At 42.8% G+C, this 13,225-nt stretch overlaps 1 protein-coding gene across 1 annotated transcript in view; it reads left to right on the plus strand.

The window, feature by feature from the left end:
* LOC126457958 (ATP-sensitive inward rectifier potassium channel 12-like) overlaps nucleotides 1-13,225 on the plus strand; it is a 155,886-nt gene that overhangs the window by 108,012 nt on the left and 34,649 nt on the right. The window contains exon 3 of the mRNA XM_050094696.1: nucleotides 5,667-5,837. Within this exon, the coding sequence (XP_049950653.1) occupies nucleotides 5,667-5,837 (171 nt within the window). The remainder of the gene's footprint in view (nucleotides 1-5,666; nucleotides 5,838-13,225) is intronic.

The following is a 13,225-nucleotide window of genomic DNA, read 5'->3' on the forward strand; positions in this document are numbered from 1 at the left end:
GTTTAGCCACAGGCACTTGCGAAACACTTGGTGGCCAATTTCTCCGAACGACCTGTGTAGTGGTAGTAGACCGTAGACTGAGGATCAGTGTTGGTTAGACCTACCCAATGTTGGTCTAACCAACACCGATCCTCGGTCCACAGTCTACTCCAGATTCTTAGTCTGTGCAGATCTGAACACAGGCGATGTGGTTTCAACGTGAACAGGGGGCAGGGGAGGGGTGGGCTGTCCTGGGTATTGGGGATGGCCTGAAATATCCAGCTGCCATTAGATTGCACTCTTAGTAGCTTAAATCAGTCTCGAAGAGATGCAAGGGAACTGTCCGTTCATCTCAAACCAAAGGAGTGACATAAGACACACAGTTCATGCGAGACACACGTAGGAGCCAAACAGGGAGGTCCCAGTTTTGTACTGCCGTTCATTAGGACGTCGCCGTCCTTATTCACGACTAACTTCCCTCACGTTGAGGGCCTCTTCTTGCCCACCGAATATGATTTAGCTAATGGTGTCTCTGGGTCCCAGCAGATTGTTCATCTTACTTGATAACAAACGGGACAGTCATCTAATTCATACCAATCACATTTAAACTTTGGAACAGAGGATTTTTTTGTCATCAGTCTTGTGACTGGTTTGATGCAGCCCGCCACGAAACCCTCTCCTGTGCCAACCTCTTCACCTCAGAGTAGCACTTGCAACCCTTGTCCTCAATTACTTTCTTGATTACAGCAACTACAGTAGTATATAGGCACGAATATTTATCAGAAAATTAAAACTGTGCACAGTGTATATGCAGTAGCATCAGATCCAATATATTGACAAACGCAGTTAAATTGTATCGCATTTTATGTCAGTAGTACAATATATAGCAAGACATCAACGATTCATGTGGTAGAGGATGGAGCTCAATATAAAGGCAATCGGCTGTGTGCGGTGTTAGTGTGTGCGTATGTGCCTTTCCTGCAGATAGGAAAGAGACACCATTAAGTGACAGTGCGTATTGTGTCCGTAAACCACTATTGTCATACTGTCACTCGGAAAACAGTTACGTGTGAAGAAAAAGGAAAAATCGGTCTGTAGAAGAAGAAGGCGCTCTAAAATCGTCAAATAACGAAGAACTTGAGCCGTTCAGGACAGTGATTTATAATTTCGTTAGAGATTGGACCCATGATACTGACAGAACGGAAAATATGCGCAAACTAGAAAATTTTCTGAGACACCGAAACGGTTACTTTCGCTGATTTGCAGTAGCCAGTAATTGCCACATGTGAACGACAAATTTTGGCAAATGACAAACATCTTACATTCAAGAAACGACTGCAGACACCTGCTCTAACACCCAAACGTAAACAAGTTAGAGTAGAGTTTGCTGAAAAACATATGTAATGGACTTGAGAATGGGACAAAGTGATCTTCAGTGATGAGAAGAAATTTTGGATGGCCCAAATGCAGTTAAATATGACTGGCACAATCTGAGAATAGAGCAGCAAGGAAGAATGAGCAGAAATTTTGTTGGTGGAAGTGTTATGACTTGGGCAGCCTTCTGCAGTAGAGGCAAATCACGTATTGCTTTGGTGTAACGTATCCCCCCGGTCGTTATGACTGGTCCTTACCACACGGCATGCACGGAGATATCTGACCGAACTAAAGTGCCTATGAACCCAGGACCTGCAAGATAAGGAGATCCCAGATCATGTCACAATTAGAGATCAGAATAATAGCCGTCGTACGTGCCCTAAAGTATTTCAGTGAGGAAGGGGTAGCCTCTAGTCTAGAATACACAAACAACTGCTAGCTGTACTAAATGTTTCCATTACAGAATCACCATACACTTTAGGTTCAGGTGTATAGCTGGTGACATTGGAAAATCCTCTATAATTAGGAAGATCCTGACAAACTAAATTAAATTAATCGTAACATGAACATGTAACAACCTTTCAAAAGCGTTCCTACATGAGAAAAGAGCCCCTAGCGTAACTTACAATACAATGATCGCAAAACAATTCACCCTCCAAAATATTACACTCACAACATTTCAGTATTCCCTATGCTATTTTAGCCGGACAATAACGCATATTTACCAATACATTTCTCGACTTTTAAGCCCCATGAACACACACACGATTCGTGGCTAGCATGGACACGAGGGAATGAGAAGAAAATACGTAACATAACTCCAATCTCCAATAGAACTGAAGTGCACACACAAGCTAGTGCCTCCCTTACTGAGCGCCTGAGCAAACGCCATATTTACCATGCTTTACCGGCGGCTGCTGTGGTCGGCAGTGGCATATTATGATGGCGGCACGTCAACGCTGTGCGAACCTGTAAACCTCAATACTATTCTGGCCTTGACTATATCAGCAATCGGAAACTGACCTGAATTTCCGTGAGGCGAAAAACTGTGTTTTTCCCTAGCTAAACTATTGGCAATGTCCACTCGCTCTGGCTTAGCAACGTGTACAACTTTGCCCTCTTTAATTGTTCCGCAGAACATAACCAACTCAGGTCGAAATCTGTAATCTCCACTCCGGAGATGTTACGAGATTTTCGAACCCTGTGAACGCAAGTGTTCACTAAGAAGCTCTTCTACGCCGACAGAACAGGAAGTGTTTCATCTATACATGGCGCTGGTCTAAAGAGATTTTTCTTCCTTCTACCCATGGCCCCAGTCTGCACATGCTTGTTAGCTAATGGTATCTGAGTCTGAAGAGATTTTTCTCCCTTCTACCCATGGCCCCAGTCTGCATATGCTTGTTAGCTAATGGTGTCTGATTCCCAGCTGCAAAGGGTCGGCTTTTTTTATGGCTCCTCTCGAAATGCGTTCCATGTTCTACTTCTCTAGAAGGCTGGGAACTACATGCGTCAACTTCAATTCAAAGTAATTGCGATATTACGTGACTATCAACACGCAAAGTAGGGAATGCTTGTTAGTATCGATTTCATGTCAGCTATATATGATGAATACTCTCCATACTATTCAAATTAGTATCACTTTACTTGAAGTAGGGCATGTGTGCTATCAAACGTCTTGGCTTCGTTAGTAGAACAGTATGTTAAGGGACAAAATTATGACGCTACCTTACAAGGTACGGAGACAGAATAGATCAGAATGTATGGGGACCTAGAGGACGAAATTCTAATGTTTCAATAAGATGAGGCATCTGTGCACGTTTCTGCTACAACAAAGTGTTTTGAAGATGAAGATATCGGTGTCTTCTCCTAGCCTGCGTGTAGCCTGGACTTGAACCCCGTGGAAAACCTTTGGGGGATACTCGCAAGATGTGTTTATCGCAATGGAAGGCAATTTGAGACCATATATGAGCTGGAAAGAGCGTTACGTGAAGAGTGGGCGACAATTTCACTGCAAGAACTGGAAATCCTAACAAAATCAACGCTGATGAGAATTTTTGAGGTAATTAGGAAGAAGGCAGGTTGAACAAAGTCCTAACAGTGCAGGCACAACAAGACAGTGAGTGCCTTCGTACCCATTTCCATCCAGGAAATGCAAACGCCTTACTTTGTTACTTGTGTTATGAAGCAAACTTTGTAATTCCATCACGACTGTTTATGTCTTATATGTATCTACTACTTTTATAATAAACTCGATGCACGTATGTTTGTGACATTGCTTGTTACTTTCGTAGGAACCCCGCTTTTATGCTGATTTCCACTATTGTGTCTCTCCTTACAATAGAGACAAGATTCTAAAAACAATTCAACTTGGAAATTTCACCTCACAAGACCAATATTCCTTAGCGTCTTCTTTACTGCCGCTCTCCTGAATTTAACCAAGTGCTGCAGAACAGTAGGCGGCTTTTTAACCAAACTAACCACATGAGAAGATAAATATTTGTCCATGATAGTCCAATAGGCAGATAAACCAGAACAGTTTTCTAAATCATTTTAACATAATGGTTCATCAGTTCCGTTGTCTTTCCTGTTGGGGAATACGCTCGAAACTACCGAAGCTCAACGGTGAAATTGATCCTACCACTCACTGCGATGAAATAAATTCTGCAGCAAAATGTGGCGCAACATTCGGTACTTCAACGGACTGTCGCATTCTTAGCATACGGGTCGGACTCCCTCTGGAAATGATTGTTGCAGCAGATATCATATGCAAACAGAACTTCAATGGAAATGTTGCCTTGTTCATGTTGTGCACGCGACAGAGAAGTCTTATAGCAATTAGAGGTGGAAATATGCGAGGATCAACACATTGAGTGGCATTTTTGCTGTTTCACAGGACCAGCATTATGTGCAGCTGAAATATTTTGTATTGTCAGGAACTTGTTCCCTCGAGACCCCGTGACTAAAGACCGCCTCTCTCTGCAGGTCCACGCTTAACGGGAGGGGTACGATGCCGCATCTGCTGAGAAGCATAAGCTGTCATATAACTAACGGAAGAAAAACGCCCTTTTTTTGTATCCCGCCTGGATAGGCGGTGCGTGGGTCTGCTCCTGTGAACTGCTTCTGTAATACAGGCCGAGAGTTACGGAAGCGAGTAGGAGCAGGGGAGGTGAAGCACTTAGGTACTGCATGTAACTCTAATACCTTTTACAAGAGTAAAAAAAGCACTCCGTCTTCAGGCCACGAGTCGCCTACCGGGACCATCCGACCGCAGTGTCATCCTCAGAGGAGGATGCGGATAGGAGGGGCGTGGGGTCAGCACACCGCTCTCCCGGTCGTAAGATGGTATTCTTGACCGAAGCCGCTACTATTCGGTCGAGTAGCTAGCTCCTCAATTAGCGTCACGAGGCTGAGTGCACCCCGAAAAATGGCAACAGCGCATGGCGGCTGTAAGGTCACCCATCCAAGCGCCGGCCACGCCCAACAGCGCTTAACTTCGGTGATCTCACGGAAACAGGTGTATCCACTGCGGCAAGAGTCAAAAACACAAGTAAATAACAAATGCATACATAACTTTGCCTAGGATGAGCACGAAGGTGTGAAGATGTAGTCCATGTCTAATCAAAGTCTCAACAGCATGCTAGCCCACTCGGTTGTCGAAGCGATGTTTCAAGCCGTCTGCTCTTGGTTAAATGGGCCGAAATCAAGAGGGCACTCGCTGAGCTCCACAGCGTCGGCCAGAAGGCGCTGTGGTCGGTGTAGTTTGTCTTCTCTCGTAGTGCTAACTTACGAGAGCGTGCACCTACGTAGTGACATTGTAACTATCGACGCCACAACCTTGTCACACACAATCTCTGTTATTAAGGATCATCTCACAGGAGACCATATTGTTGGTACCGAAAGGAAAAAAATAAATTAGCTTTAATTTGTTCACTTATACAATTCGGCTTGAAATTTCACATCGTACACGTCTCAGTTAAATTTTGGGACTCTGTTCGAAAAAGATTTCACTGTTAGAGAAACCATGAGAAACACGCTGGGATTAACTTTTGATTGTAAGGTGCATGCACCTGAACTCTGTATTTATGTCCAATGAATTTTGTCAGGAGCAGGTGGTTTGGGTCGCGATGTGCGTCAGAAAGAGGAATGTTTTTAGATAGATGCAATTTCTGCACTACTCCAGCAAGGTCGTCGCATTTCCGTAATGAATTTTGCGTCATTGAAGACCGAAGCTGAAAAACTCTCTTTTACTGTGTGCCACTGACCTTTCCTGCGTGAAGATACCAGGACGCTGACTGGCCGCTGACTTGCCGCAGGACGTGTTCACGACGATAGTGGACCTGCCGTGGCGCTGGCTGCTGCTGCTGCTGTCGCTGAGCTTCTTCCTCACGTGGCTGGGCTTCGCGTTCCTCTGGTGGCTCATCGCGTTTGCCCACGGAGACCTCGAACCGCAGAATCTGCCTCCCTTTCAAGAAGACACGGGATGGGTAAGTTTTTCTTTTCCACAGCTTATTTTCAGTTACCTTTGAGGATAAATTCTCCACTTGGAAGTGATCGAGTCATCAATAAGCTTGTCGGCCCAAAGAGTCGGTTACGGTTGTACAATGACGGACAAAAACCGCAACGCTAAGAAGGAGTTGTATGAGATAAAAAATTTAGTTTCTACAGGAAATCACATAATTTTCTTGGCAAATGCCTTTCCGAGATTGATGTCTGAAATACTCCTCTCTGAAACAGACAAGAGGGGGATTGAGTCAATAATTAAATCAATGAAGACTAAGGACTCTCTTGGTTATGATGGAGTGTCTAGCAGAATATTAAAGTACTGTGCTGTACATGTTAGCCCTGTATTTAGCCATATTTGTATTTTTTCCTTTAGGAATGGTCAGTTTCCTGAGCGATTAAAGCACTCAGTAGTAAAGCTGCTTTATAAAAAAGGAGAAAGGAATAATGTAGATAATTTTATACCTATTTCTATGCCATCAGTGTTTGCAAAAGCTATTGAAAAGTCTGTGTATATAAGGATAATTGATCATTTCATATCACACGATTTACTATTAAATGTACAGTTCGGCTTTAGAAGTCGTTTAACAACTGAAAATGCTATATTTTATACTGGATGGGCTAAACAAAAGGTTTCAAACGCTTGGCATATTTTTTTATTTAACTAAGGCATTTGATTGTGTTGAACACAAAATATTGCTCCAGAAGTTGGACCATTACGAAATGTGGGGAGTAGCTCACAATTGGGTCACCTCTTACTTTAGCAACAGGCAGCAAAAGGTCATTATTCACAATGTTGACAACGCTTTGATGTGGGGTCTGATTGGGGTACTGTCAAGTGGGGGGGGGGGGGGGGGGTGCCCCAGGGATCAGTGCTGGGGCCGCTCCTGTTCCTTATTTATATAAATGATAGGCCCTCTAGTATTACAGGCAACTCTAAAATATTTCTGTTTGCTGATGACCTGATGACACTATCTTGGTAGTAAAGTGCAGTGCATGACCTAAGTTCAGGGCTTGTAGAAAATAAACTAACGCTAAATCACAGTAAGACTTAGTTTTTACAGTTTCTAACACACAATTCAACAAAACCTGACGTTTTAGTTTCACAGAACGGGCATATGATTAGCGAAACTGAACAGTTCATATACATCTACATCTACATCCATACTCCGCAAGCCACCCACGGAGACCTCGAACCGCAGAACCTGTCTCCCTGGAAAGCCCACCTTCAGGATATTGTTCAAATACTTAATACTGCCATTTTTATTATTCGAGCGGTATCTGAAATGAGTGATTGTTCGACACGAGAATTAGTCTATTTTGCTTATTTTCATTCCCTTACATCGTTTGGTATTATATTTTCGGGTAACGCTTCCCATTCTAAAAGGATATTTTTGGCTCAGAAACAGGCGGTTCGGGCAATAAGTGGTGTAAGTTCACGAACCTCTTGTCGACACCTGTTCACGAGTCTGGGTATTTTGACATTATCCTCTCAATATATATATTCATTACTGTCATTTGTTGTTAACAATATTGGCTTATTCCCAAGAATAAGCAGCTTTCACTCGGTTAATACTCGGCAGAAATCAAACCTGCATTTGGATCTGACTTCCTTAACTCTTGTGCAAAAAGGTGTGCTGCATCCATTTTCAATAAGCTACCACTCGAATTCAAAAACCTAGCAGTAATCCACGGGCTTTCAAATCGAAAGTGAAGAGTTTCCTCACGGGTCACTCCTTCTATTCAGTTGAGGAGTTCCTTGAAAAATTAAGCTGATTCATATTTTATTGTTGATTGCGTTTACTTAAACTTACGGACTAACTTTTTTCGGGTCATAATCATTTATTTTTGTCTGTTATTACTTCCATGTTGCAATTTCTTGTACTGACACGTTCCATGACTTGGAGATTTGCTCCTCAATTTGTTCCTACGGAACTTGACGTGTAAATAAAAATAAATAAAATAAAAACGGAAGTCTGTAGGCGTATTTCTACATCTGAAAGAGGGTGTCTATTCAAATTTAGGGCCAGTCGCTTAAGTGTGTCGCTAGTACCTCCACTATGAGGATGCAGATCACGTTCGCTTTCAATACATGCTGTAACGATCGTGACCGTTAGTTACCTTTGAGACTGGCCGTGGTCATTTGATGTTAGTCAAAAATAGCTTTAAGACGACATTACCACCATTTCACTGAGTTTGAATGAGGTCGTGTTAAGAAACTATGAAAAATTGGATGTCGTTTTTGCGATATTGCAGCAAGACTTGGCAGGAATGTAGCAACTGCACATGATTGCTGGCACGGTGATCACGAGAATGTACGGTAGCAAGATGACTGGGCTCCGGAAGGCCACGTGGCACCACCGAGAGGGAAGATCATGGTGTTCGGCGTATAGCTCTGGCACATCGTACTGCTTCCGCAGCAGCAATTTGTGCACCAGTTGGCACCAGTCACGCAGCGAAGTGTTACAAATCAGCTACGTCAAGGACAGCTATCGACACCGTTCCTCACAAGTGTCTTCTAACCAAACTGCGTGCCTACGGAATATTGCCTCAGTTGTGCGACTGGATTCGTGATTTCCTGTCAGAAAGGTCACAGTTCGTAGCAATAAATGGAAAGTCATCGAGTAAAACAGAAGTAATATCCGGCGTTCCGCAAGGAAGTGTTACAGGCCCTCTATTGTTCCTGACCTATATTAACGGCATAGGAGACAGACAATATGTGTAGCCGTCTTAGATTGTCTGCAGATGATGCTGTTATTTACCGACTTGTAAAGTCATCAGATGATCAAAACGACTTGCAAAATGATTTAGATAAGATATCTGTATGGTGCAAAAAGTAGCAATTGAGCCTGAACAAGGAAAAGTGTGAAGTTATTCACATGAGTACTAAAAGAAATCGGCTAAATTTCGATTACGCGATAAGTCACACAAATCTGAAGGCTGTAAATTCAACTAAATACTTATGGATTACAATTACAAATGACCTAAATTGGAACGATCACATAGATAATATTGTGGGTAGAGCAAACCAAAGACCGCTATTCATTGGAGAACACTTAGAAGGTGCAACAGGTCTACTAAAGAGACTGCTTACACCACAGTTGTCCGCCCTGTTTTGGAGTATTGCTGTGCGGTGTGTTATCCTCATCAGATGGGACTGACGGATGACATCGAAAAAGTAAAAAGAAGGGCAGCTCGTTTTGTATTATCGCGAAATAGGGGAGATAGTGTCACAGACATGATACGTGAATTGGAGTGGCAATCATTAAAACAAAGGCGTTTTTCGTTGAGACAGGATCACCAGTTTTCTCCTCCGATTGCGAAAACATTCTGTTGGCATCCACCTACATAGGGAGAAATGATCATCACGATAAAATAAGAGAAATCAGGGCTCGCACAGAAAAATTTAAGTGCTCGTTTTTCCCTCGTACCGTTCGAGAGTGGAACGGTAGAGAGACAGCTTGAATGTGGTTCATTGAACCCTCTACCAGGAACTTTATTGTGAATAGCAGAGTAATCACGTAGACGTAGACGTAGACGTAGACGTAAACTCCGAGCCAGACCCCTGCAGCGTGCATTCCACTGACCACAAACCACCGCTGTTTGCTGTTTCAGTGTCGTCAAGGGATATATCGTTGGAGGGCAGAGTGGAAGTCAGTTGAGTTTTCCACCTCGGTGCCAGTGATGGTGGTGTGTTGGTTAGGAGGAGGTTGATTGAGGGCATCCAAATAACCTGTCTGCGTGCTAGATGCAGTGGACCCACACCCGGTCTGGTGTGCGATTTTGTATGACAGCAGGAGCACTCTCGTGGTTATCTCACGCACCATGACTGCATATCTGTATATCAGTCTGGTGATTCGAATTGTCGTGCTGAAATTCATGAACAGCTGTTTTCCAACAGGATAACGATCGCCCACATACCGATGTTGTAACCCTATATGCTCCATTGAATGTCTGTATGTTTCTTTGGTCCGCTCGATCATCACCTCTGTCTCTAATCGAACACATATGGGACATCATTGGTTGACAACTCCGACGTCATCCATGAACAGCATTAACCGTCGATGTACCGACCGATCAAGTGCAGTAGGCATGGAACTCCATCCCACACAATGGCATACGGCACCTGTACAACATACAGCTGCATTCTTAGTATCCCGTTTTGATTCTATCTGTGAAAATGGTATTACAGCAGAAGTCCAATGGAAATCTTGCTTTGCTCACATTGGGTACAGTACGCGATAGAGAAATCTTCTGGCAATTCGAGGCGAAACTTTGCGCGGATCAACACATTCGGGGGCAACACAATCGAAAAGTTCATCAAATATGCGGGCCACTGTTGCTGTTTCACGGGACATATGAAATATTTTATATTATCTATCGCTTGTTCCCTCGTGATCCTGTGACTAAAGACTGGCTCTCCCAGCAAGTTCATACACAACGGAAGGGGTGCGATGCTGCACCTGTTGAGAAGCATCAGCTGTCATACAACTAATGAAATAAAAACGTTTCCATGCTTGCATTCAACATTCTGGCGGCTACACCGGTTATTAATGTACCAGCATTTCACATTTGCAATGGCTTATCTCGCGCTTACATTACCTAAACAAATATGTTCACGAAGTTTCGTTACTCTATATTAGTTGTTTTTGGTGCTGCGATTTTTGTCCCTTCAGTGTATATGAATCTGTTACAGTTATTCTTGTCCAACCAGAGTTCTTGATATATTACCTTTTGTACATTAATGCATCTATTTCCAATACTTTCGAGAGTTCATTTCCTCAAAAGTTTCGAGGTTTTTATAGTTCTTTATCTGTTTTCTCTCTGGGTCCGCGTCAAAGCCGTTCTCTTCGTGTAAGTACAATAGCAGTATCCGCCGCCCCATTTAAATTCCATGTAATTGTCGTACGTAAGTATTTTCTGGTGTCTTGGAGAAAAGAGCGGAGGAAGTTTATTTAATTTGCCAGGAGATGAGAAATGATTATTCTGGAGAATATTATTGCTTCTGACTCATACCTCAGTAGCGAAACACAATAAGTTTTGTATAGAGTGAGCGTTCAAAGTCACAAATTCTGCCATACAGTATCTGGTTAATAGAGTGTTAGCATTTGTTGTTTGTATTCGATTGCAGTACTTCTTATTGTAATAATGCCAAATATTATAAGTATCCATAACAGGACTTGAGTATTTTAACTTCAGAATAAACTGAATTTCTACTTACCGCTCGGACAACGATCTTGGTTTAGTTATAGCCCGTGCCATTCTCTAAACTTCGTTTTTCCACAGAAATGGTTTGCTCTGCCCATCTGCTTCCGTTCCCCTCATATCCTTAAATCACTTACAAATACTATGGTGTCAGCTGTAGGAGCCTTCCTCTTCACTGAAATGATTATTAATCGACTATAGTGATGAAATACATTTCATCCTTAAATTAAAATCAACTCTCGCGGATCAGTTTTCATTTTTTGGTTCTCTAAGTTGTTTAAGTGAGTAACAAAAATGTTTGTGACATAGAGATTGTGTCTTAAGTAAAGTGCACATTAGAGTATTTTTCATATATAATACGAGATTCTTATCCTACAGCTAACTGTGTGGTTAAAAGCGCCTTTGCCCCTGAAACGCAAACGTAGATATTGCTCTTACATATATATAGTGCTCTACTCATTCTAGGACCGATGGTTAGGTCTTCTATTGTCGCTAATTAGGTCTGCCGTAAACTCTCCACTGTTTTCACTACTGTCAAACGAAGTAACGTTGGGCATCTTCCCTTTGCGAAGTTCGAGTACTGTGTTTCATTCGGATGGCTACTGATTAAAAAAAATAGTAGTAAAAAAAGAGCTTTGGTTTGGATCAGTGGCTAAGAATCCGCTATAGCGACATACATGGAATCGATCATTGCATTAGGCTCTCATCAAAGACCTACATTTAATATAATGGCGAACCCATACAATGAACAAGACAGATTAAAAGATAGTAACACTGTTCTCCTTCCCGCCATTGCATGAACGCTTGAATGACAGATGTTGAGTCAATGATATCGGAATCGAAATGTAGATAGGACGACGCCACTGTGATGACCACACACACGCAAAATAACGATTTCCAGGTAGCACAGTACAACAAGCAAATTTATTCCAACACAGAACAAGGAATAATTCAATGATAACAGTCCATATGGGATGTAAGTTCACGTAAGTCTGAATGACACACAAACGAATAATTACTGAATAGGTTCCAAAACAGAATAGAAGCCACTGATAACAGGTTCACTAGTTAGGAGGAACAAACACTTGATTTTCCAAAGTCCTGTGCGACATCAGTCATTGACAGCAACTACGTGAAGTCTGCACAGGTTCTGAAGTCGACCGGCGGCATTGTGTCTCTGAATCACAGAGCCCAGTGAGTCCGTGGTCTGCAGAGACCGCAAGCATCTGGGCGACTGCTTGGCTGCTCGTAGTGGTGCCCCTGGTCGATCACCCGGGACTGGTGCCGCGGCTGGAGCTTCCGTGGACACAACAAAAACAGATCCTGGAGTGGCTACGCGAACAGAACTGGTCGTCTGGTGCTGGGTGTTCACTGAAGTACAGGCCCGGTATCTGGACACTTGCCTCGCACTTGGAGGACACATGAACAGCATAAGTTCGGAAAATATTCCTCCGCTACCAGCGATGCTGACAACACACATTCTCGTGGAGCCATCTGCAGGCTAGCTTGTAAACACTTTGTCCAGTCATTGTGTGTTCATGGACCGTTGCATTTGTTGACATTCAATGTATGCCACCCAATGTTGTGATTCCTGGCAGTAGCCACTTAACTAGCGTGGCAACCGTCCGCCAAGACTGCTGTGTAACAGCTTTCTTAGGAGAAGCGTATGAGATATGGCATGCACTTTTATGACATGCCTGTACTATCCTACAGAGATTATGTGAACTGACTTCCTCCCCCTCTATCAGCAATTTATGATAAGTTGTTGGTACAATGCGGCGACCCAAGAGATTGCGAAAAACATATAAGTAGGTCATTCATTTTCTTAGAAAGTTCACCAGGCAAGTGCACATTGTTATATGCATATATCATATACTTTGGTCTGTTATAGAATAATGGAACATATTATATGTGCGCATATTAAGACTTATCTGAAGAATTAAAATTTTCTCTGTGGGAATCAATATGGATTCCATAAACAGAGATCATGTGAAGCTTACCACGCACTGTTCGTCAATGAGATCCAGAGGGCCGTAAATAACGGTGCCGATTTTGTTGCTGTTTTTCTTGACTTCAGAATGTCATTCGACACAATTCCACAATGACGCTTAGTGAACAGAGAAACAAATTAACGGAAAATTGGAACAGTTTTCTGACTGGATTCAAA

This window comes from Schistocerca serialis, chromosome 1, assembly GCF_023864345.2.
Source record: "Schistocerca serialis cubense isolate TAMUIC-IGC-003099 chromosome 1, iqSchSeri2.2, whole genome shotgun sequence".
NCBI lineage: Eukaryota > Metazoa > Arthropoda > Insecta > Orthoptera > Acrididae > Schistocerca > Schistocerca serialis.